Genomic DNA, 23,590 nt, shown 5'->3' with positions numbered 1-23,590 from the left:
ATCTACAGTGAGGATACAATGTAGATATACCAAGTAGTTAAATGTAAAGTAGTAAATAATCTATTAAAAGGGTGTCATGTAATACTTTATCAAAATAATTTATAGAAAGCATTCTCACTATATTTCACTTTTTAAAAAAATAGGATCTATAAATAATTGTATTGATCTGAAATTTGAGAATAGAAATGCCAGGTTAAAACTTACATTACTAGAATGAAAAGATCATTAGGTAACTGGCTTCAGAAGAAAAAAAAAAAAAAAAAAACTAAGCTCAGGGTACTATTCTAAATCATTTATTTAGGCAAACTTGAAAGGACTTAAAAGTTACTCATGAAAGTTATGTATAAAATAAGGGGGGAAAAGACTTGAATTTTATAATTCAGATTAATTCCATCCTTCACCAATGTATTAAACAAAGATATCTAAATAAATTATAAATACTAAATTAAAACCATCAGGGCAAATAGTATTATTACAGACAATTTAATTCTAAATAAATAGAAAAATATTTAATGCATATTACAATTAGTAAAAATTCAGTAAGTGTAGGTTCTAGGCTAGATGATTTGAGTCAGATGACACAGAAGAAACTGTATATGTCCACAAGGAGTTTACAATACAGAGTAATGGGAAGAGAGTAATGTGTTACAGTAAATTGGGTTTACAATAGAGTAATGGGAAGACCTATAAATACTGTCACAGGTGTGTGCAGTAATGTTTAAAAAGAAGTGTTAGAATCCTTAACAAATCTTTCAAATAGGAAAAAAAAATTGGTTCATTTTGTGTATGACATCTGCTTACCCATTATGTATAAGCAGAATTTAATAAATACTATTGCAAGCTTATTTTATCACATAGTACATTCGACCATTACTAACCAAATGCCCTATGTCTCAGAAAAAAACAAAAAGACCACTGACCAGTTCCTATTGGTAAACCTATAAACTAATTTCATGTGCTCACCATTGCGGTTTGTAATGCACTACAGGGATAAATTTCCTTTGAATTTCGTAAATAGCAATCAACCAGATGTAAAAATGGGTCTATTCTCATATCACAAGGAAAACTTTTATACCATATATCCATAGAGAGAACAGACAGGGTCTACTAATCCCACAATTTTATTAAAATGGCTGGATGCTAAAAAAAAAAAAAAATGTTTGTTTGACTCAAGCAATTTTTCTTCTATCAATTTGTCCCAAGCAATTAATTTTAGATGCACACAAATATTTAGATGCAATGACAGCCTCTGAGATGTTGCATATTATTAAATAGCCTGAAACAACCTAAAAGTCCAATTTTGGGCTCAACAAATGAGTCTGTCATATAATGGACTATTAGAAAGTTAATAAAAATTAAGTTATAAAAGAATCATGTCAATGAAAAAATGAGATATAAGGTAGAAAATACAGCTTATTAAGAAAAAAATCAACAGAACACTTGTATTTTTTTCTGAATTATTCTGAAACTCAATGAATAGCAAAACTTGATTATGATTAAAATTATATTTGACCTGGGAGTTTGTGATTTTATGTGGTTTAAGAGAACTGTCCTAGCTAACACTAATCAAGGGCTCTGAACACAGGACTAAATTTATAAGAGGTAAATCAGAATCTCTCATACATAGAGATGCAAAAACACATTCCTATTGGCAAAACCAAGCATTCTCCATTGAAAGTATAAGTTGAAATTATAGAGATGGAATGTGGCTAAATATTTCCAATTACAAGAATGTTAAAGTATGTTTCTTAAAGAGAGTAGTAGATTTTCTTTCAATTTTTCTTAAAAAAAAAGTTGTAGATGGATGCAATATATTTATTTTTATATGGTGCTGAGGATGGAACCCAGTGCCTCACACATGAAAAGCAGGCGCTCTACCACTGAGCTACAGCCCCAGCTCCACTAGATACTTTTGATGATCCAATAAGTGGAACAAAATCTGAAGTTTAATAAAATAGTTGCCTTTAACAAAACTTATATACACAAATACATTTTAGGCATCTTTCTCTAACATTCTCTTTAAAAATAAATCATTTCCCTCTCCTTGAGTGTGGGCTAGACTTAGTGAACATGTGAAACCTTGAAGATTAGATCACACAAGGCACCAGGCTTCCGATTTTTTTCCTTTGGAAAGATTTGTCAGCTTTGATACGTAAGGCACTCCAGAGCCTAAGGAGAGGCCTCCGATCAATGGCACTTTTCATATGACTGAGGTTCCGGTCCACATCTTGACTATAACCTCATGATAGACCCTGAGACAAACACTGAGCTAATCACAATCCCTGAGTTTCTAACCCATGGAAACAGCAGCAACATAATGAAGATTAGTTTTTTTTAAAAGTATCTAAGTTTGGGGGATAAATTGTTTATATCAAGAAGTAATAGAACTATTTGGTAAAATACTATAGAAATTAATAAATCCCAATAAGCTATCAATGATCTTGGCAATGCTTAAATTAATTCAAACAAAGTAAATGGTCCCATTTTTATAAGTAAATTCCTACTTACAAAAAATTTTTTTTCAATAAAAGAAGTGTTTAAAATACAAGTAAATCTACCCTAAGTGGGAAAAAAAAAAAAAAAAAAAAAAAAAAAAGACTAGACTGCCAAACTAAGGCTGTAATCTCATCACACTAAACAAACTCCAAACAGACTCTAAGTTTCTTCTACATTATTTCTTACCATCATTACTAAAAACCTGAGACATAAATAGAGCAAAAGCTAAATAATTTCTGCTGAGGTTCTAAAGTTGGTATGACAAAAATCGATTTTTTTGAAGCCCACTTCCATGTTCTTTTTGATATAGTCAAAAGTCCTCGGGCTGGTTCTCAAGAATGGAAAAGTAGCAAAGAAAGTAACTCATCCAAATGTGGAATTTAAGTGTTGGTTTATAGTTACAGAACAGCATTATGAGAGGTGCTAATATGATCTATTCATCATTAGTTCTTGTCAAGAGCTGTAGAATGCCAAGAGCTAGAATTGAACCATACATATTTAAAAGGTGACTCTCATGGAACTCTGAAAAGGGGAAGAGTGACAATTTATTCAGATTTCTACATTGGCTTCCTTTAGGCCAGGATGAACACAAATGTAGAGGTAAAGTAAGAAAATAGCTCAGTGGTACAATGCTGTTCTGGCATGCATGAAGACAAAATAATTTAAATAATAAAACTGAAAAAAAATTTTCGTCTAATTTGCAGGTATTTGGTTGTATTTTAATTTTTTCTAGGTTCCTACAGTCCTTCTACTTAAGTGCAAAGTTCCAATTATCAAGAACTAACTATACATACAGATATAAATTGAAGAGTTAGATGATAAAAATTCCTATTACACCTAGAAATAACTTTTGTGACAAACAAGTCTTAAAATCTTTACCAGAACATATTTCAATAGTACTGTTAAAAAGTGATAATGAGATCTTAGCAAATGAAAAATTTCAACTTACCAAACTGTAGCTTCTTCATAACAGCCACATATTTTTCTTCAAGAGATTTTAATACTGACAAAGGTTTGGGTTTCATAGCCACCTTCTTTGAATATTCGCCTAGTTTTTTTTCTGTTATTTAATATTTCAAAATAGATGACATGAGTATATGCTTTTGAAGATTAAAACTAAAAAACAATTCACTTCTACAGTTCAAATACTGAATTTAAAAACGGAAAGAAAAAGTACCAAATTCTTCATTTATCTATTTTACCTTTTTTTTTTTCTCTAGAGGCACTTAACCATTGAGTCACATCCCCAGCCCACTTTATTTTTTAAGACAGAGTCTTGCTAAATTGCTAGGGCTGAACCACTGGGATTACAGGCATGCAGCACCACACCCAGCTCTATTTTACTGCTTTGAGAAAAAAGGGTATGTATTTCTAACTATAACAACAGGACTGTCCCCAAGCCCCTACTCCTTAGCTTGGAGGTAGGAGGAAATGGAATGTAATCAACTTTAAAAAACCCACAGAGGTAAAAACAACAGACAGGAATTATTATTTTTCTATGACTAATATATGGAACATCAATTTAAGCTGAATTCTCACACAATCTTAGTCTTAATGTACTAGTTCCTAACAAAATAGTATTTTTCAATTTCATGATTTTCAGTCAGAGGAAAAACCTGTGATGCTCTTAGCCTACTAAATTTAGTCATAACAACTTATATAGAGATATTTAAAATTAAAAATTATTCGTAACTGAAACCTGACAGAAAACAAACTTTTTAAGAAAATGAAGTTGCATGAAAATCATGACCACAAATTGGGAAGAAAAAGGTAGTTTTCAAGTAGATAAATGAAACATCTTTGGATCAAATGAAAAGGAATGTAAGAGGAATAACATCATACCTTGATTTGCTTGCCGCAAACTGGTAGTCGCTGTGTAAACTATCTCAGCAGTTTTTTGGATGTCTGGTACCAAAAGAGTAAGTCCTTCTGGTTCTTGATCAGATGCATCTGGTTTTACTCCTGTTTTAACATTTTCCCTTTTAGATCTGAATTTTTTTTTTTTAAATATAGAAAGAAATGCAAGAAAAATTAAGTTTTTAGGACTAAAAATAAACACTGCCAATAACATGGTTAAAAATAGAAATGTGCAGTACATTTGTCATACATGATACATAGCAAGAATAATTTGAGTAGATTCATTACTGCTTTTGAAATCACAGGATAATAAATAAAGTTATGAATTAATTTTTTAATTCTAATTAAAAAAGACAAAAGATAGATATTATACAAAAGTCAGTCTATACAAGATCCAGGTACTTGGTATGTCCTTAGAGCCAATCTTTTAAAAACATACTTAAAAATAATTAGAGATAGAAATCACTTTTATTACTAAAAGTGATGAATGGCTATCTTCTGTCTTCTAAGACTTGTAAATGAAAGAACCACATATGGTTTCTTAATTTTAATACTATTTGTATTTCACTGAGTACATTAGTTTCCAAGAAAAAAGAAATCTAGCATTTCAGAGTAAAATGTACGCTCAAAACTGGGTATCTCATCACAATGTGCTTCTATGCATTGGCCCTTTAAATAAATACTAAGCTCTAGCACATAATCATTTTAAAGACATTATTCTATCAGCAGGATCTAAGATGTATGCAACCTTATATCAAAATGTTACCAAAAGAGGATGTATTATAGTAAAGTTTCAGTATACAGGACATGAAAATGTTTCTTTAAATTTTCTAGATGAATACAGTAGTAGTTTAATACCATTCACTAAAAATTATAACTAAACATTATTTCCTTTTCTTCTATTCCAACTCAGTTCATATTATTCACATAACAATTTTACTGCTTAGATTTTTAAAAATCTACATCTTCATTAATTAGGTAAATGGAAAATTTAAAATAAACTAAAATATAGGTAAGATGTTTTAAATACTTATGCTGAAGTACAATCTAAGCTTTTCGGATTTATTTTTTAGTTGTAAATCAACAAAAGGACTTTGTCATTATATCATAATAATATTTCACAAAGTGGGCATGGAGCCTTGGAGAACTAAAAAAGAACCAAACGTAGAAGAATAATTTCTAACAACAACAACAAAAAAATGTCATCTACGTACAAATGAATCTTTATCTCAAAGACAAAATCTTCTCAGAAGGAAATCAAGGCTTAAAGAAAGGCAGATAATAAGTTGCCACTGATTGCTTAGTTTTAAATTTGGTTCCTACAGTCTGTGAAAACACTAGTATCCACAGATATTTCTAACAAAGGTATATATTATATCTCCACCTGGCAGAATGACATAACTGAAGAGGTACAATTTGTCATTGGATCTTTGCCCTTTCTCCTATGTTCTCTCCTTATCTTCCCTGAGATATCACAGTGAACACACATCCACTTTTCTTTACCATTCAGGAAGTCCCTTGGCATGTTCCATAAAACATTTCAGCCATCAACCAGTGTATAAGTATGTGTATATGAATAGATGTGTTTGTGTGTGCATGTAAGCAGAATATGGTGAATGTTTTAAAACTGAAATATCTGATTTTTTATTGCTAGAGTCAACCAAGACATTGTATCTTCTATAGCTATGAGATAAAAGTAAACCTACAATCCAATTGTGAGCCTGAGCATTTCTTAATACAGAAATGATTCTGACAGAAGAGCTCAAATTCTCAACTGCACTTATCAAAAGCTATGAATAACCAGTATTAAACAGTGAGAATCGAAGAAGTACAAAAGCTCTTGCTAGCACCTACTTTGAATTTACAAAGACTTTTCTCTCCCTAGTTGTAAATGTACTTCTATTAATAAGCTTAAAAAATTCTAAAATACTAGGGCAAATGGACTATAAGAAAACAGTAAGCTGTTTGAGAAAAGTTACGGTTACAGCTATCATAAAATATAGATGGCTTCCTAAGTATATCGTCAATCAGCTGACCCACTGTCTTCTCAATAAAGATTTCATTTAGAGAAGACCCACTGTCTTCTCAATAAAGATTTCACTTAGAGAAACATATCTTGCCAAGCAGAGAAAGAAGATATGAAAGTAAAGCTCATTTTTTCAAGAACCGTATTTTTTTCCTTGAAGAAACAAGAACCTCTGGCAAGAAGCATGAACTGTATTCAACGCAACTCATTCCTGACACATAGGTTACCTGGGAAAACCACTGACTCAAAATGTCAAGACTTATTCATGAATACCCATATACTAATTCCAGTTTTATTTAAAAAAACAGATTAGTAAGAGGTTATTAAAATACTGTAAGCAGCTGGGTACAGTGATGCAATGCCTGTAATCATTCAAGTCAGGAGGCTGAGGCAGGAGGACTGCAAGACTGAAACCAGCCTCAGGTCCTAAGCAATTTAGTAAGAACTTGTATAAAAATAATTTAAAAAATCTTTAAGACTAAAATAATGTAATAAGCAGGATGATAAATTTTGTGTTTTTTAACCAAAATTAAGTTAAAAATAGTGCCAAGAATACAGAGAACTTTAAAAAACGCTTGCACATCAAATGTATAAAATAAATCATCATGTATTTTTCATATTGAAGACAACAGCTGAATCAAGAAACATATATTTTAGACCTTTACATAGGTTTTAATGAGAATTTTTACTTGGACAGTCTTTTTGACAAAAATATTCAGGAAAAAAAAGCGGGGGAGGGGGGCGGGATTTTTCAAAAGGTGACAGTATTTCAAATATATGAAGAACACATACTACTCCCTGCCTATCAGTTATTGCAACTATTCATTATCTGACATTGAACTACAGCCAGTAGTCTCTTTTCTTTAAAAGCTGCAGGTTACTGTCAACCCATATGTAGGCCCAGCTCATGAAAAAAGGCCATACCTTAGCTCACATCCTGAAGTCTGTGTGAAAAGCTATTTGAGTTCAAGGCACCTAGCTGGAAGTAGGTCTTTGAGACTGACAATGGATCCAACATGGTAAAAGCAATCAGCGACGGCCGCTACCATGGTATCCGCTGCTTTGTGCATACGTTGAATCTGGTTGTGATCACTGCCCTGAAGAAATACGAGGAAGCAACTGAAGTTTCTACTATTGCACAGAATTATCTGCAAACATTTTCCACTATGCTGTGAATTCCAACTAAATGGCTAATAAATTAAGCAAATTTTGGCTCTGTGAAATATATTGAACTAGGATGTGAGCAAAATGGGCAAATATTTCTCCTCAAAGGAGGAGGGGCCCCCATGCCTCAACATTCAATTAAACTGATCTGCTTCTACTAATACTACCACCCAAGTTAAGTTGGATATTATTAAGACTAAATATACCACATGAGAAGTACGTCCTTTTAAAATCCATAAATTGGAAACAGCTCAATAAAGCTTTTCCTGGTAGAACATTAGGAAAGACCTCTTTAAACCCCTATACTCCTAATTTTAAAGTCAAAAGCATCACACAGTTGAAATAAACATTTTAAAAATAGAATCACTGGAGACTACATGCTGACATGTCCAGATTCAGAGTTTTTAAGAATTATCATTTAGAAGATTATTCAAAAACTGTAAGAGAATGAAACTTCTAAAAATTACCTATAAAACAATCATTGCATTGTACGTTTTAGTTCTAAAGCTCTTTGCCAGGAACCACAGTTTAAATCAAGTTAAGATCAAAGGTAAAGTGAAAGACTTAAAAAAAATATTATTACCGTGGAGAACTGTTTGCTTATAATATCTCCAGAAAGCATGAAAATAACTGGTGAAATGCACCAGTAAATGAGGTAAAGATCTCTGTAAAATGTTTTCCATTATTAATTTAAAACAGTTTTTAACTCTGTAATTCCTGTTTATTTTTTCTTAAAAGCTTTCTAAAGGGAAGTTCATCAGTTTAATTTTTAAATAATTAAACTTCGTTATCTTGGGAAACAAATAAGCAATATGAGTAAAAGAAACACTTAGAAGATAGGTATAAGAAACCTATGGTCTTGCTGGACACGATGGCTCACACCTGTAATTCTAGCTAACCAGGAAGCTTGAGGATTGCCAGTTACAGAGCAGTTTGGCCAACTGATTGAGACCCTGACTCATTTATTCACTCAACCAATCGACCAATAAAAAGGACCAGGGATGTAGCTCAGTTGTGACGCACTTACCTAGCCATGTGTAAAGCCCTGGGTTCAATCCCCAGCACCACACATACAGTACCTTGATTTCTGTATTAGATTATAATAATTTTTAGATCAGATTAAACATCACCAGACATGAAGAAGGTACTATGTCATATTTAAGAATGGAGTTGCCATAAACAATATGCTTTACCAGTTTACCTAGGGAAACCAAACTAGGCCAAGAAACTAAAGCAAATGTTGGCATCACTGTCTCTATTAGGTAAAAGGCTGATGAAGAACTGAACTTGCTTACAGTCATTGATGAAAGAAACTTTTATAGAAATGTGGGCATGTCAAATTCTTCTTGATTGAGAAATCAGGCCCTTTTAATTATGTGGGTATGACAGACAGAGGTAAAAGAGGAGACACTAGGAAGTTTTCCTGATCAAAGTAAAAACTATAATTGTTTGACTCAAGTCCGATAAGATCCTTTGTGAGGTTATTAAAATGAGAATCTGATAGAAAACATGTCTTACAAGAAGTCAGTCTAGCCAGGTACTGTGCCTCATGTAATCCCAGCAGCCCAGGAGGCTGAGGCATGAGGATCAAGAGTTCAAAGCCAGCCTAGCAATGGTGAGGCACTAAGCAACTCAGTGAGACCCTGTCTCTAAGTAAAATACAAAGTAGGGCTGAGGATGTGGCTTAGTGGTAAGTGCCTGAGTTCAATCCCTGGTACCCTCCCCGCTGCCAAAAAAGTGGGTTTAATAATATTCTACTACTTAGAGAGATAAACAGGAAGTACGGCATTTCTACAAAGAATTAAATTAAAATATGGTGGACTTTTTCCCACTAAGAAGAAACCTTGAGATAGGTTAGAAATATGGCAATAAAGAATGCTGTCTCAGAGCTGTCAAAGAGAAGTTTAATATCCAGAACTCCTTACACCAAACAGTCATTTGTGTCTTGCCTGAGAGCAATTAAGAGTTTCTCTCTAAAATTTTTGTTAAAATCATGAAATACTCAATATTCTAAAATATGCTTATTTGGTTATTGCAGTATGGCAGGAAGTATGCATATAAAATCAGAGACAAAAATATAATCACCTTCATTCTTGCCTCTGAGGAAGCTATACGGTGTCCCAGTCATTCAAAAGTAAACCCAAGATGCCATGGCTGCAATATAACTTCATTATGTGATAATGCAGGCTAGAGTTACCAGAAGGTTCATCAGGACTAGTGTCCAAATCATTACAATGTAACTATTTCGTGGGCAACAGAAAGAATTTTCATACTAGATAATCTTAATTTAAATTCAAGTGAAAATAATATGTAAACAGAAGGTATTAGGTCATTCATGCCACAAATTCGTTTATTAATGGGACAGAGCTCCTTTCTTAATAGTCTAAAATAAAATGTTGAACAAATGGTAATCAATAGGAAGCGATTGTGTTTTTCTTTAAATATCAAGTAAAGTTGTCTAAACTTTTTAAATAATGTCTTCTCAATAAAGGAATTAAAGACATTAGAAATATAGGGTAAATTAAGATAACAATAAAATTCAAAAAATGAAAAACAAGAGTGTTGGAGGGAGCTATTTTGAATAACAGAGAAAACAATTTTACAACATACTGTGCTAATTCATACAAATAGATACCAAATCAGCTTGAAAAGCCAGTGGAAGAAAAACATATACTTAATAACAAAGACCTTTTCAGAAAAATAATTTCTATTAATTCTTATTCAATTAACATTATTTACTAATTAAGAAAAACAAAATGGATTAGAGCTGATTTACCTCTTTTAAGTGATAATAATATAGTTGTTGCTGCTCTTTTACTAGGCAGACAACAAAACTGGATGAGGCTTAGTTTAATTTGGTAATCTATTAATTATTAATATACATACTTTAAAAAATTATCAAAAGCAGATTTGGGTTTTTTTCAATTAAAAATATTTACTTCATTGTTGTCATTAAAAAAGTATACATCCTAAATATCAGAAGCATTACTGTTCTTTGGAGATTAATTTAGTGGATATACTTGATGGGGTATAAAGAGATCTGAATTTTCATAGTTGTCATGGGGCATAAGAAAATGTAAAATGAATCACTTTGCTGAAAGAGATCTGAAATACCTTTACACTAGAGTGTAAAAATATATAACTCTCTGGGCTGGGGATGTGGCTCAAGCGGTAGCGCGCTCGCCTGGCATGCGTGCGGCCAGGGTTCAATCCTCAGCATCACATACAAACAAAGATGTTGTGTCCGCTGAAAACTAAAAAAAAAAAAAATATTAAATATGTATATATTTAATATATATATATTGAAGTAATAAAGAGAGCTTGGCCAGGCATATGGTGGTGCATATGTGTAATCCCAGCTACTCAGAGGCTGAGGCAGGAGGATCACAAGTATGAGGCCAACCTCAGCAACTTGGTTAGTCCCTGTCCCAAAATAAAAAATAAAAAGGGCTGGGGATGTAGCTCAGCAGTTGAGTGTCCCTGGGTTCAATCTCTCATACTGATAGATCACTACAGATAAATAGATATTATAAACACACAACACACACACACACACACACACACACACACACACACGAGAAAGAATAATAGAGTAAAATGATCAATTTACATTAATGTGATACTACTGAAGTAGAAATGCTAAGTCAATAATTTTAGTAGTTTTTTTAATCACTTATGTAACAGAATAAGCTGGATATTTTGCTATTGATCAGGAAACAGCTAAGATTCAAGTTTACCACTATACAATTATGAAACCAAAGTGATCAACGAACTATTTGGGTAGGAGGTTGCACTAGCATATAAAAACAGAAATATCTGAAATATGTCAAATCAACTTATCTTTCTTCATGATATACTGTTTTCCACATTGTATATCACAGGAATCAGGAGATTCAGAAGCTAAATCCTAGCTGTGTTGACTATTAGTAAGTTTTTAAACTTAAATTCTAAGCAATAGTTTCCTTCTTTGTCAAACAAGAATTATTTTCTTGCCTACAACATATAGCAAGAAAAAAGAATATATACCTAGGCATTGAAAGTAAACACAATATAAAAAATAAAGGCTAATTATCTTCTTATAACTATATGCAACTACGAATATATTAGAACTTACCCACAGAAAGACAGATTGGCTCATTCTCAAGAAACTACAAGGGCAATCAATAAAGCACACAGGCTAGAACAGAAATATTACACTAACTGGAATTAATTTAAATTGGTAGAATAAAGGGAAGATGGGAAATACTTTTGTTTTCTATATGTCTAAGTCTTCTATGTATCTGGTATGTCCTATATGTCTAAGATGATTATAAAATTCATTTTCACCTTTTTTTTTTTTTTTTTTTAGTATTGGAGATTGAACTCAGGGGCACTTGATCACTGAGCCACATCCCCAGTCCTATTTTATATTTTATTTAGAGACAGGGTCTCACTGAGTTGCTTAGCTCCTTGTTTTTGCTGGGGCTGGCTTTGAATTTGTGATCCTCCTGCCTCAGCCTCCCATGCTGATGGGATTACAGGCATGTGCCACCAAGCCTGGCAATTTTTTCAAGATTTTGATTGCTTATAATTGGTATGAAACTAGGTGTACATGGCATTAGGTTCACATCTCAGCACAGGTGTTCTTTGGCATGTGTGCAAACACTCACTGCTCACTCTGTCAGATACTTTTGATCTTTCTCTGTCCCTCCTTCCCTCCTTAAGGATCTATTTCTTTTCACCACCCATAGGCTTAAACATCTAAAGCATTATATACAAAAATGATTATGAAACAAAAGAAGTAAGGCAGAAATTAGTTTTTTTAAATAAAATAAATGAGAAACTGGTACCTTCCCTCCTCCATCAGGCAGAAAAATTTAAATAAGTTTCAAATACCAAGAGACTGAAGGTTGCCACCCTAACAGCATCCAAAATACATGTTGATTAAAGTTTTCAAACTACTCTAGTCAAGGGAGTGAATTTCACCTATAGTTTAAAATTTTTTGTTTTACACAAGTGCCTAGGATAGTAAGAAATAAAATGATTTATCTTATTAATTGGCAAGTCTTTTTGATCTTTTTACTGAAGTGATTAACAAGGTAATTTCTCCTAACTCCAGAACTACTTGATATTAATCAGGCAAATGAAATTAAACAGAAACAACATTTATGGTTTAATTAACCATTTCCCTGTTTTAGTTCAAACTACTATGAATAAATTTCAACTGGGTAAAAAAGAATTTAAAAACTTTCCTGATGACAGCATCCTGAAAAGCTCCACTTCTTACTGCCTAGGTTTTAAGTGATAGATAATGGTAGACAAACTGTAAGTGGAAAGTCACCTTTAACTTTAAATGCACAGTAAAGTACATTTTCAAAATGGTATAAACCTAACACACAAAATGTCATGTATATTCCTAAAAACATTTTAGTTTCTCAAGACAATCTTGACCATTACTCACCTTTAACCTTCTCTTTCAGCTGAAAACTGGCAAGGATTGAATGTAAATTTTTCTATTTGGAAGTGTCTATTTGCCCAATGTTTTATGCCTCCTGAAGAAGTATTACTACTAAAATGCTGTAACCTAAATATTTACCCATAACAGTTGACAGTCAATAGTTGAACAGTTTGTCTATGTTTAATTTTTACACTTAAATAAACACTATGCAGTTAATACAAATTGCGAATCTTAAAAGGAGTTGTTTGAAGAAACAGTATACAGCACAAACAAAGAATAAGAAGATACTAAAGTACTATTGTTTTTAGGAAGGTCCTATGCAATTTGTATGCTAAATATTCAACAACTGCCTAAGGAATTACCAACTTTCTTAAAGACAAACTAAATCACAACAAATCACTCCCAGCTGCTACTTGGCAAAGTCAGGAAAGATGAAGTTAATAAACTAAAAGTACACATTACTTAAGTAGAGTTTTAGATTATACCAAATTCCAACTACATCAGAGTAATGCAATAATCAGTCACTAAACTATAAGATAATCATTTTACTATTAAGGGTGTGATTATAATTAAGGGAAATCTAAAACAAACCTTAAAGTTGTATTTCAAAAATGAAAATTCAAAGGCTACTTTTATGTATGTGCATTCATCAATATATACACGCATATATATTTATCTTATACATTATTACATATAATAGTAAAAACTCTAATTACAGATTTACAGGGCATAAAAGGAAATCCCATGGTGTTGTGTCACTGTGCCAACTCAAGTTCCTCCTCTAGTGTTCATTCTTACGGTTTATGCAGAAAGTTCCGTAACTTAACTACAGTATTAGTTTTACCTATTCTATTTTCTGGCATATCACTTGAATAGGAGTAGGTGTAAAAAAATAACACAACTAAAGTTTCTTTTATACATCCTTTATCCAAGAATTAACTTGCTCATCTTTTATTGAAATATAAGGGGCTGGGATTGTGGCTTAGTAGTAGAGCACTCGCCTACTATGTGTGAGCCACTGAGTTTGTTTTTTTTTTAAATATTTTATTTACATTTTGGTTTTCGGCAGACACAACATCTTTGTTTGTATGTGGTGCTAAGAATTGAACCCGGGCCGCACACATGCCAGGCGAGCTCGCTACCGCTTGAGCCACATCCCCAGCCCCGAGCCACTGAGTTTGATCCTTAGCATCACGTAAAAATAAATAAATAAAATAGAGGCACTGTGTACCTCTACAACTAAAAAATATTTTTTAAAATATTTATTTTTTAGGTGTAGATGGACACAACACAATGCCTTTATTTTTATGTGGTGCTAAGGATGGAACCCGGATCCCGCCCGAGTGAGGCAATCACTCTACCGCTGAGCCACAATCCTAGCCCCCTAAAAAATATTTTAAAAAATAATAATATAAGTATCCTAAAGAAAGATTAAGAGGTCATTTCCTTTGTCATATAAATTTTATTAATCCATACTTCCATACTTGAGGAAGGAGTAGGCAAAATTCTGAAGAGCAGGACAGGCCTGGTGATGAGGAGAAGCACAACACAATTCTAAACTGTAGCCACATTTAAAAATAAAATCAAGGGTAGTTTGGCTGTCTGAAACTTTAATTTCTTTCAATTAAGCAAGAAGGAAATAGAGAAAGAGTAAAATTCTGCTAATTTGTACTTGTAAAATGGTCCTACGGGAGGGATATATCCTATTAATAAATGTTCTCCAAAGTATAGGCAGACTGTTAAGTGGAAGTGAAATATAATATTTAATAACTGAATCACACATGTAGGAAACTCATTGAAAAGGAAAGGTCTTAGTAAGCCTTCGGGCCTGGTGCAGCAGGGTATACTTGTAATCCCAGAGACTTGGGAGGCTGAAACAAGAGGATTTGAAGTTTGAGGCCAACCTCAGCAATTTAGCAAGGTCCTAAGCCACTTAGAACCTGTCTCAAAATAAAAAGGGCTTGAGATATGGCTCTGTGTCCCTAGGTTCAATCTCCAGTAAAGTTTTTTTATAAAGTACACCTTTTGGTATGCTTCAATGTTTGTCCCTTTTAAAAATATGGAGCAATGGTGTTAGATTTTTTCTGTTTTACAATATTCACTTTTATTTTTTAAACATCCTTAGAGAAGGTAAAAACTACACTAATGGAAAATATATTTTTTCAGGGATTATAGGGGGCATAAAGGTTTGACTACAAAAAGGCAAGTAGCATCAGGGAGTTTTTTTTTTTTTTAAACAGATAATCAAACTGTTGTATGTTATTTGTGGTTGTGATTACAGTAATCTAAGCATGTATTCAAGTTCATGGAATTGTATACCAAAAGAAAAACAGATCAAATATACTTGATGACAATGAAATTATTTTAAAAAAAATCATATCACACTAATTGCTTCACTTTCTTTTTAAAATCCAACAAATTTACATCTATAAATATAGATGTCTTTCCTGCTACACAACACATGGTATATACTGTGGTTTATATAAATTAATTTTAGTTTCCATTTTACAAACAACGTGGGATTGATCATTTCTGATTATGCCCCTTTGAGCACTTGGGTTAATACATTTTCTAGAACAAATAAGTGTACACTATTTTATTCACAGTTATGTAGTTCATTTTTTTTACCCTTATCTTCTATTTATGGTAAACGGTACTGGTTCTTCTGATGTGGTAGTACTTTGAAGTTTCCTCTTTAAAAAAAAAGTTAGTTGATCTAAAGAAAAACATGCGGGGCGGTACTGGAGACTAAGAGCTACATCCCCAGCCCTTTTTCATTTTGAGACAGGGCCTTGCTAAATTGCTGATGCTGGACTCAAACTTATGAACCTCCTGCCTCAGCCTCCCTAGTTGCTGGGATTATAGGCATGTACCACCATGCGAGGCTCCTAAAGAAAAATTTAAAGTTAACTACAGTGTAGCACATAAGATCCAACAGATTTTTCTCACAAATGCTGATGCTCTGAAGTCTCTGACAAAGAATTTCTACCAAGAAAATTTTTCTTCAGTTTTCAATCATGAAAACTATCTGATTTATTTGACCATCTTAATAAATCTCATTCTTATATGGGCTCATTGTTAAATACGAATATATTCCAAAATAAATAATATACATACAAGGATACAGAGACTTTTTACATTTAAAACACTGACTATTGCACAAGTTTTCTATATCTATGACTAGCTGGAATGACAGCTTTAAAGGAACAGTAGAAGAAAACATGAATACGTGAACAGCCTCATTCTGTTATTCTGGAACCTTAATACCAAAATGACGGGGCTTCTATTAAGCCAAGAGATGACAGCTTTCTGCCTTACAAGGTCAGTCAAATAACCAAACAGTAGGATTAGTTTTGGAAAACTGCCTGGAATTATAGACTTTAGATTCTTATGTATGAACTAAGAAATTCATGTTCCCAGACCATTTGTGCTGTGGCACTTGTACTTTACTGAAGGAGATCCCTACTGACTTAAAAGCCTGAGTTAAATAATTGCTTTTTTAGGTTCAATGTCTGGAACATGGAATATATTTCTATGTAGGAATGAGTGTAAGAGCAAGAGTTGCTAATGAACACCAAAATTTCAGTCCCCAGGCAGGGCAGGGCAGGGCAGGGCAGGGCAGGGCAGGGCAGGGCAGGGCAGGATAGGATGCATACAGTTCTGTCTGCTGAGATGGGAAGGGTGAATGTCTCTTTCGTGGTAGTACCATTTTGTTCCACCTCTTATTTCAATCATTTATTTACACTGCAAGACCTTTTTATAATGCAACTCAGAACAGATCTCTGCTAAAAATTGTTCAGTGGCTCATCACACTTAATTTTGTGATTTTTCTTCATCTTCTAGTAGTCCCTGATTTCCCACCAACATTACTCCCAGGATACACTGAACTTTCTTAGGTCCTCTAAATACGTGATGATTTCTTTCAATCTAACATTATTTCCACAGCCAGACACACAATACCCTGCCACTCTTCACTTAGCTAACTCCTACTTGCTCTTTAGATTTCCAAACCTGGGCTGATTCTCTTGTATTGTTTTTATACTTCCCCTAATAGCCACCCACATGTGGTATTTTATTGAAAGTTCCTGGTTATTATTATTTCCAAAACTTATATGTCAGTCCCTTAGAAAGAAGACAAAATTTTCTTAAGCACTCACAAACATTTAATAAACATTTGTTAAATGAGTGAATCAGTAATGCTCTGTGACAAGGACAGAGCTCACCCATCTCAATGTAATCACAAATTTCTAATATACAAATTAGATAAATGTAATGTAAAAGGTGTTCCTTTCAAGCTTCTGAATAATCTGCCCATCTCTTATAAAAGGTTTAAAGGTTGGGAACATGGTAACCTGTAGAATCCCCTACATTCTTTGAACTATCAGATAAAAATTAGGGTTCAGGGATTGATATCAAAATAGAATAATCTCAATTAGGTTATTCCCATCAGTAATAGTAAACTACTTCTTTGTGCCTGGTCAAAATATTTTCTTTTAATTTGATTTTTCTCATCTCCAAAAGGAAGATAAAAATTCTAACTATAACACACACAAGTAATTTTAATGAAAATTATTATGTTTAACCATAATCATCAGGTAGAAATCTGCAAAGTACATAGGGAATCTTTTTCTTTACCTACAACAACTGAAAAGTTGTTGTAGGTAAAATACAACACACTTTTATTTGAAGAGGGGGAAAAATGCATGCCATTTGTGTATGCTTGGTAGGGAAAAAAAAAAAGCCAATATCTTAAGTCTTGACAGCCTAAAAAAGAATGAACCTTAACTTTCTCTGTGAAGTTGAAATTGAATTCTCAACATACCAAACCTTTATTTTTAGTTGTAGTTGGACACAAAACACTCATTTTATTCATTCATTTTTTTATGTGGTGCTGAGGATGGAACCCAGGGCCCCACATGTGCTAAGCAAGCGCTCCACCATTGAGTCACAACCCCAGCCCCATATGGTTTCTTTTTCTAACAAAGGCTACACAGTATACCAGAGACTGTGAGGGATCTTGACTAAGAAGCCCATGCAAGTCTTAATAAAAAACACACTAGTGTAGTGTTTCACTATTAGAAAAATGAAGTTACTAAAAAGAGTTACCGCATAGAATCACTGTAAAGATAATAAAACCAATTATCCTCTATTTGAAATTAAACTTTCCTAGTGAATTAATTCAATATGTTCCATACAGACGTCTAGAAATTTTTTTTCAAAAAAAAAAAAAAACATACAGCATAAGATAGGTGAACAGGAAATACATTCAGAAAAGCAAACTGACCTCCGAAGCCCTATAGGTGTCCATATTCTACTGATGCAATAAGTATATCCTAAAATTATCTTAAATTCAATACATTACATATTCACTTTTGTTAGGGTCCATGAGAAATTACAGTGCAAGAAAATACATAGTTCAAAGAAAGATAATTCTTATTTGGTTTTATTTTCACATTTATAACACTACACACTGGTGATATTGTTCAACATTCTGAGTCAGTAAGGAATTTTTCATCTAATTAAAAAAAAATTCTTGGATAAAAAGCACTGAGTTTAACAAAGTTTCAATGTTTACTTATAATATAAAAGACTTGTTTCAAAACACAGAAATATAGGGCAAGATGTCCCCTAAAAACATGTGGATAATATCAAAGCTTGATATCCATTATGTAAATTGATTAAGGAGTAAGGGACACTTGTGGCTAGGGTAGGGAAGATGATGTTCAATTAGATGCTTTCCAAGAAGACATTAGTTCAATTAAAGAACTGGATACTTGGAGTTCATTTATGGCACCATACTATTTTTATGTAATTACACTGGCTTTCTAGATTACAGTTAGAAAGATTTTTGGAGGCCATCACAGAAGATGAGACCAAATGCCACAATAATACAACAGAAAAAAATAAAGCTACATATTCCTTCATGAGTATCAGAGTACTATGAACCTATAGCTTCCATTTATGAGATGTGGTTTCACTATGTTGCCTAGGTTGGCCTTATACTCCTGGGCTCAAGCGATCCTGCTGCAACCTCCTGAGTTCCCGAGATGAAAAGGCGCAAACCATCACATCCAGATAAATCTATAAGTTTTACTACATGGCAGCAATTCATTAGTTTTTAAAGTGATAGTGACAGCACTTTAGCCAATAAAGAGGATGATCTGATAAGCTGGGTTTTCCTTCAAAGGTAAAGTGAAAACAAGCATTTACCTAGTCACCAATTCTCTGCCCTTGGTAGATCTATATACTGTTTTGGTTGTAGGCAAAACAGTGCAAAGATGAGAAAGAACATAAATTGACTTTTAAAGTCCACTGACAAAGTTATTTTATCTTCTAAAAGACAGCTGACAAAGAAAAATCTACTGGACGTATAAATGCTTTAAAAAATCAGAACCAGGCCATCTTTAAGGAAAACTGACAAACACTGAACCAATTCTGCTAAAAGAAAAAGAGTACTGTAGGTAATTTTAAAAGTTTGTGTATTGGGCATGGTGGAACTAGACTGTAATCCCAGCTATTCGGAAGACTGAAGCAGGAGGATCCCAAGTTCAAGAATAGACTGAGAAACTTAGCAAGACCCTGTCTCAAAATAAAAAAGGAATGTGGTTGTAGCTTAGTGGTACAGCCCTTGCCTAGCATACAAAAGGCCCTGGGTTCAATCCACAGAGCTTCCAAAAATAACAAAAAGTTTGGGATAACAGAACTCATCATCTCAGTCAACTAAGGTATAAACTTAAATCAAAAATAATTTAAAAATTCACTTTTTCCACAAATAATCAACTTTATTATAACTCTGACAAATACTAAATCTTCTGACTTAAGGAAGGTTATACCATAAATTATAACATGAATTAAAATGAAATAGGAGCAATCCAAAAACGCAATAGTTCTGCTTCTATGATTATACCCTGCAGAAATTTCTATAAGCCCCATGAAATAAATGCATGAAATTGTTATAAACAGAAAATAACCCAAATATCTAGTAGTAAATGGTCAAGTAAAATATAGCATTTATATAAAATGGAGAAACAGAAGTATTAATAATGATGTCAATGATGTGTATTTACTGACTGAAAGATGTCTTGACAGCAATATTAAGTGCAATTAGTATTTGTGTAACAGGTAAAATGTGATGGCATTTAAGGAAAACTCCATTACCAATAGCTGTAAAATCACACAGGAAATATGCGATAAGCCACTATGAATAGATGTTTCTTAGTATAGGATTTGGAAGATACTTTTTCTTTGGGTATTTATGAATTGCGCACGTGTGTGTGTGTATGTTTAAACAGTATATAACAATGAAAAAAGAAAAACCAGAGGCAAGGCCAAGAGGAACAAACATAGTACCTTAAACGGTTGGTATAGGTATCAACACAGGTCTTCATTTTGGCCAATAATGTACCAACAGAAGTTTGACACTCTGATTGTTCTTCTTCCTCTTCACCACTCTCTGTAGAAAGAGGCAATAATAGCGGCACCATGGTAGTACAAGAGGCAATGGCCCGGAGCAATTCCAGCAGAGCCCGATAGAGTGGCACATGTCTTGCCATATCCAAAACTAAGAGGAGGAGGAGATGGAAAAGCACAAAATGAGAACATGTTATATACAAGTTAAGTCCACAGCAATGTGCCAGATTAACTGGTTAGTTAATAAATGGACAAATACAACAGATGGCTATTAGGCACCAATGTACAAAGAATAACAATAGACACTTGGGGAAGAAGTAAGGAAAAAAAAAAAGGTGCAGAGTTGGAGGGAAAACAAGATATGTAACTAATCTGCTTATATTACATTAAAAATGATTATATAGGATAGATAATAGAATATGATAATAAATACACTTATTAGTATGAAGTAGAAATATATATTTAAAATTAATTTGAAACAAGTCATTCTAATGTTATAGAAGTGAGAAGGCTAGGTCTGGTGGGTTTTTAAAAATTAAATCTTCTTCAACAAATCAATCTTATTAATAAAAAATGTTGATTATGTTCACTTTCAATTATTAGCAACAAATGTAATGAAATTTTTCTTAAAATCATATGAATTTAAGAATAAATTCCTTATTTTAATGTATACTGTTTCTAAGGTTTTAGCTTTTGTAGCTGTATTTCTTTTTTTTTCTTTGGTACTGAGGATCGAACCAAGGGGTGCTTAACCACTGAGACACATCCCCAGCCCATTTTTAAATTTTATTATTTAGAGACAGGGTCCCACCGAGCTGCTTAATGCCTCACTTTTGCTGAGACCGCCTTTGAACTTGTGATCCTCCTGTCTCAGCCTCCAGAGCTGCTGGGATTACAGGCGTGGACCATGGTGCCTAGCTTATAACTATATTTCAACTGAAATTTACTTTTGTTTCCTATGTGAGATAAGGACTAACAACTTTTTTTTCAACACCAGTTACCAAATAGTCATTCCATAACATTTGCTGAAAAAATGTTGCTGGATAGGATGGGAATATAGCAGTGAAGATAACAAAATCCCTACTTTCATTCATCTTATGTTCTTGGTAAAGGACAAATAGATATCAAATTTTTCAGAAGGTAAGAAGTACTCTGAATCTTAAATCATACCCAAACAATAACATCCATGAGATTCTATTCTATGTAATATTTTAAAAGAATAAAGCAGATCTATCTTCCACATCAATATTTGAGTGAAATAAATTGCAAAATATACATGTAGATGACATTTATGAAAACTTAAATACTACTTATTTTTTACGGGGAACTACATAAGAATTACATTAAGGAAAAAGGTGAATTTCTAAAAGTTAATTATATATATGACTACATATGTATATAAAAATGGCTAATCGTGGCAAAGTAGAAATATTTCTGATGAGGCTATAGTCTCCTTTGATCATCTCTCTCCTTCCCTGCTCTTCATCAAGCACATCACTATGGCCTACATACATCTAATTAATTTTCTGTACAATGACATTTCTATGGGCATATTTTTCTATTGAGCAGGTGTATTGTCACCATTGTGTACATAAGAAATTAAGATTTAGCGAGCTACACTAACTGAATGAAAGCAGAAAGAACAACACTGACACTGAGGAGGTACACCTAATTTTAGAGCTTTTTCCACTATGCCATGATTCTTCCTTAGTGTCCAGTACGGTAACTACTAGTCACATATGACTATCAAACCAAATTTTCAGTTTCAAAATATCAAACCAATATTTCAGTTCTCCAAATGCACTTAGTACATTCTAAAAGCTCAATGGACACATAAGTCCATGCTAGATAGCATAAATATGGCATGCTTCCATCGTACAAAAAGTTTTCTTGGAAAATGCCACCTTGAAGAGTCAAATTCCTTACATTCTATTATGTATGTGTGTGTGTGTGTGTACTTTTATATATATATAAAATTTTGTTTTAAGCCATGAAAAGTTTGTGGGTATAGGGGTTGATGGGAGGAGGGACAGAGGGAGGAAGAAAAGGAAAAGAGAATTTATTTTCAGAAAATTGATTATCTATTTGGGAAACAAAGAGAGTTCACAGAACTAGTGTTAATATAAAAGTCTGCAAAGTTTGTGAACACAAAATTAACAGGCATGGGTGCTTTTAATTTTTTATAACAAATAATCAAATGGAAAAAGTAATAAAAAAGATATTAACACAACAGTAACTCTAACCAAAAATATACAAGAATTTTACGATGAAAAACCCCTATGCTTCAAAACACAGGTGACAATTTCAGCATACATCCACAGAGAGACACATTCAACACAGTAAAAATGACAATTTAAAAAATATGTGAGGGGCTGGGGGGTTGTGGCTCAGTGGTAGAGTGCTTGCCTTGCATGTGTGAAGCACTGGGTTCAATCCTTAGCACCACATAAAAATAAATAAAATAAAGGTATTGTGTCCATCTACAACCAATAATATAAAAAGAAAAGAAATACAGCTTTAAAAACCTAAAAACCTTAGAAACAGTATACATTTAAATAAGGAATTCATTCTTTATACATTAGATTTGTTGCTAATAATTGAAAGTGCTTTTAGTTAAAATACAATATTATACTTTATTTTAAAAGACATAATTCTCTGTAATTTTATCAGTTTTTTGAATGGAACTAAAACAAGTCTTAAAAGGATTACAAGGCTCAGAGAAAGTTGTATTCATGGCTATATTTCATTTATTACAACCATCAACAAGAAGGCTTTATTAGATGGGATCTGGAAGAATTAAAATATAGGAATCCTATGTTCTCTCTCCCTTCTAGTAGATTGACACAGAAAATGCATTCTCCTCCAGCAGTAAAATATTAAAAGTAAGTATTTCTGTCCAGAAGCTGACTTGAAACTCAGGAACACATGGTTTTAATGGTTACTGGTCACATCACCTCTGAGCAACATACTCACTCAATTTTCCACAGTCTACTTAGATATTTAACATTTTACCTCTTCAAGTAGAACAAAGAAGCCTTACAACCACGTTTCCTTCTGCCCCACCCTTTATGTAATACTTGTTATAAGTATGACATTAACATATCCTCAAGCTGCTATAGTTTTTGCTTTCAAAATCTTACATATTTTCAAGATTTAGGAGGAGAAAAATAATCTATTTTATTTATTCAGAAATTAACTAC

The 23,590-nt window shown here is 33.0% G+C and overlaps 1 protein-coding gene across 8 annotated transcripts in view; it reads right to left on the bottom strand.

The window, feature by feature from the left end:
- The window catches only part of Birc6 (baculoviral IAP repeat containing 6), a 212,639-nt gene that overhangs the window by 15,148 nt on the left and 173,901 nt on the right, over positions 1-23,590 (bottom strand). For 7 of the 8 annotated variants that reach the window (XM_076833780.1, XM_076833781.1, XM_076833782.1 and 4 more), the window contains 3 exons: positions 20,331-20,541; positions 4,339-4,484; positions 3,446-3,556 (listed from right to left, as the gene is read on the bottom strand). In XM_076833780.1, coding sequence (XP_076689895.1) covers positions 3,446-3,556; positions 4,339-4,484; positions 20,331-20,541 — 468 coding nt within the window. Of the gene's footprint in view, positions 1-3,445; positions 3,557-4,338; positions 4,485-7,303; positions 7,477-20,330; positions 20,542-23,590 lie in introns of those variants that run through there. The other variant, XR_013088669.1, reaches the window with a different exon arrangement.

The sequence above is a fragment of the Callospermophilus lateralis genome, chromosome 14 (assembly GCF_048772815.1).
Source record: "Callospermophilus lateralis isolate mCalLat2 chromosome 14, mCalLat2.hap1, whole genome shotgun sequence".
In the NCBI taxonomy this organism is placed as follows: Eukaryota; Metazoa; Chordata; class Mammalia; order Rodentia; family Sciuridae; genus Callospermophilus; species Callospermophilus lateralis.
The sequence above is the reverse complement of the archived record's forward strand: the minus strand, read 5'-3'. Positions and strand labels throughout refer to the sequence as shown.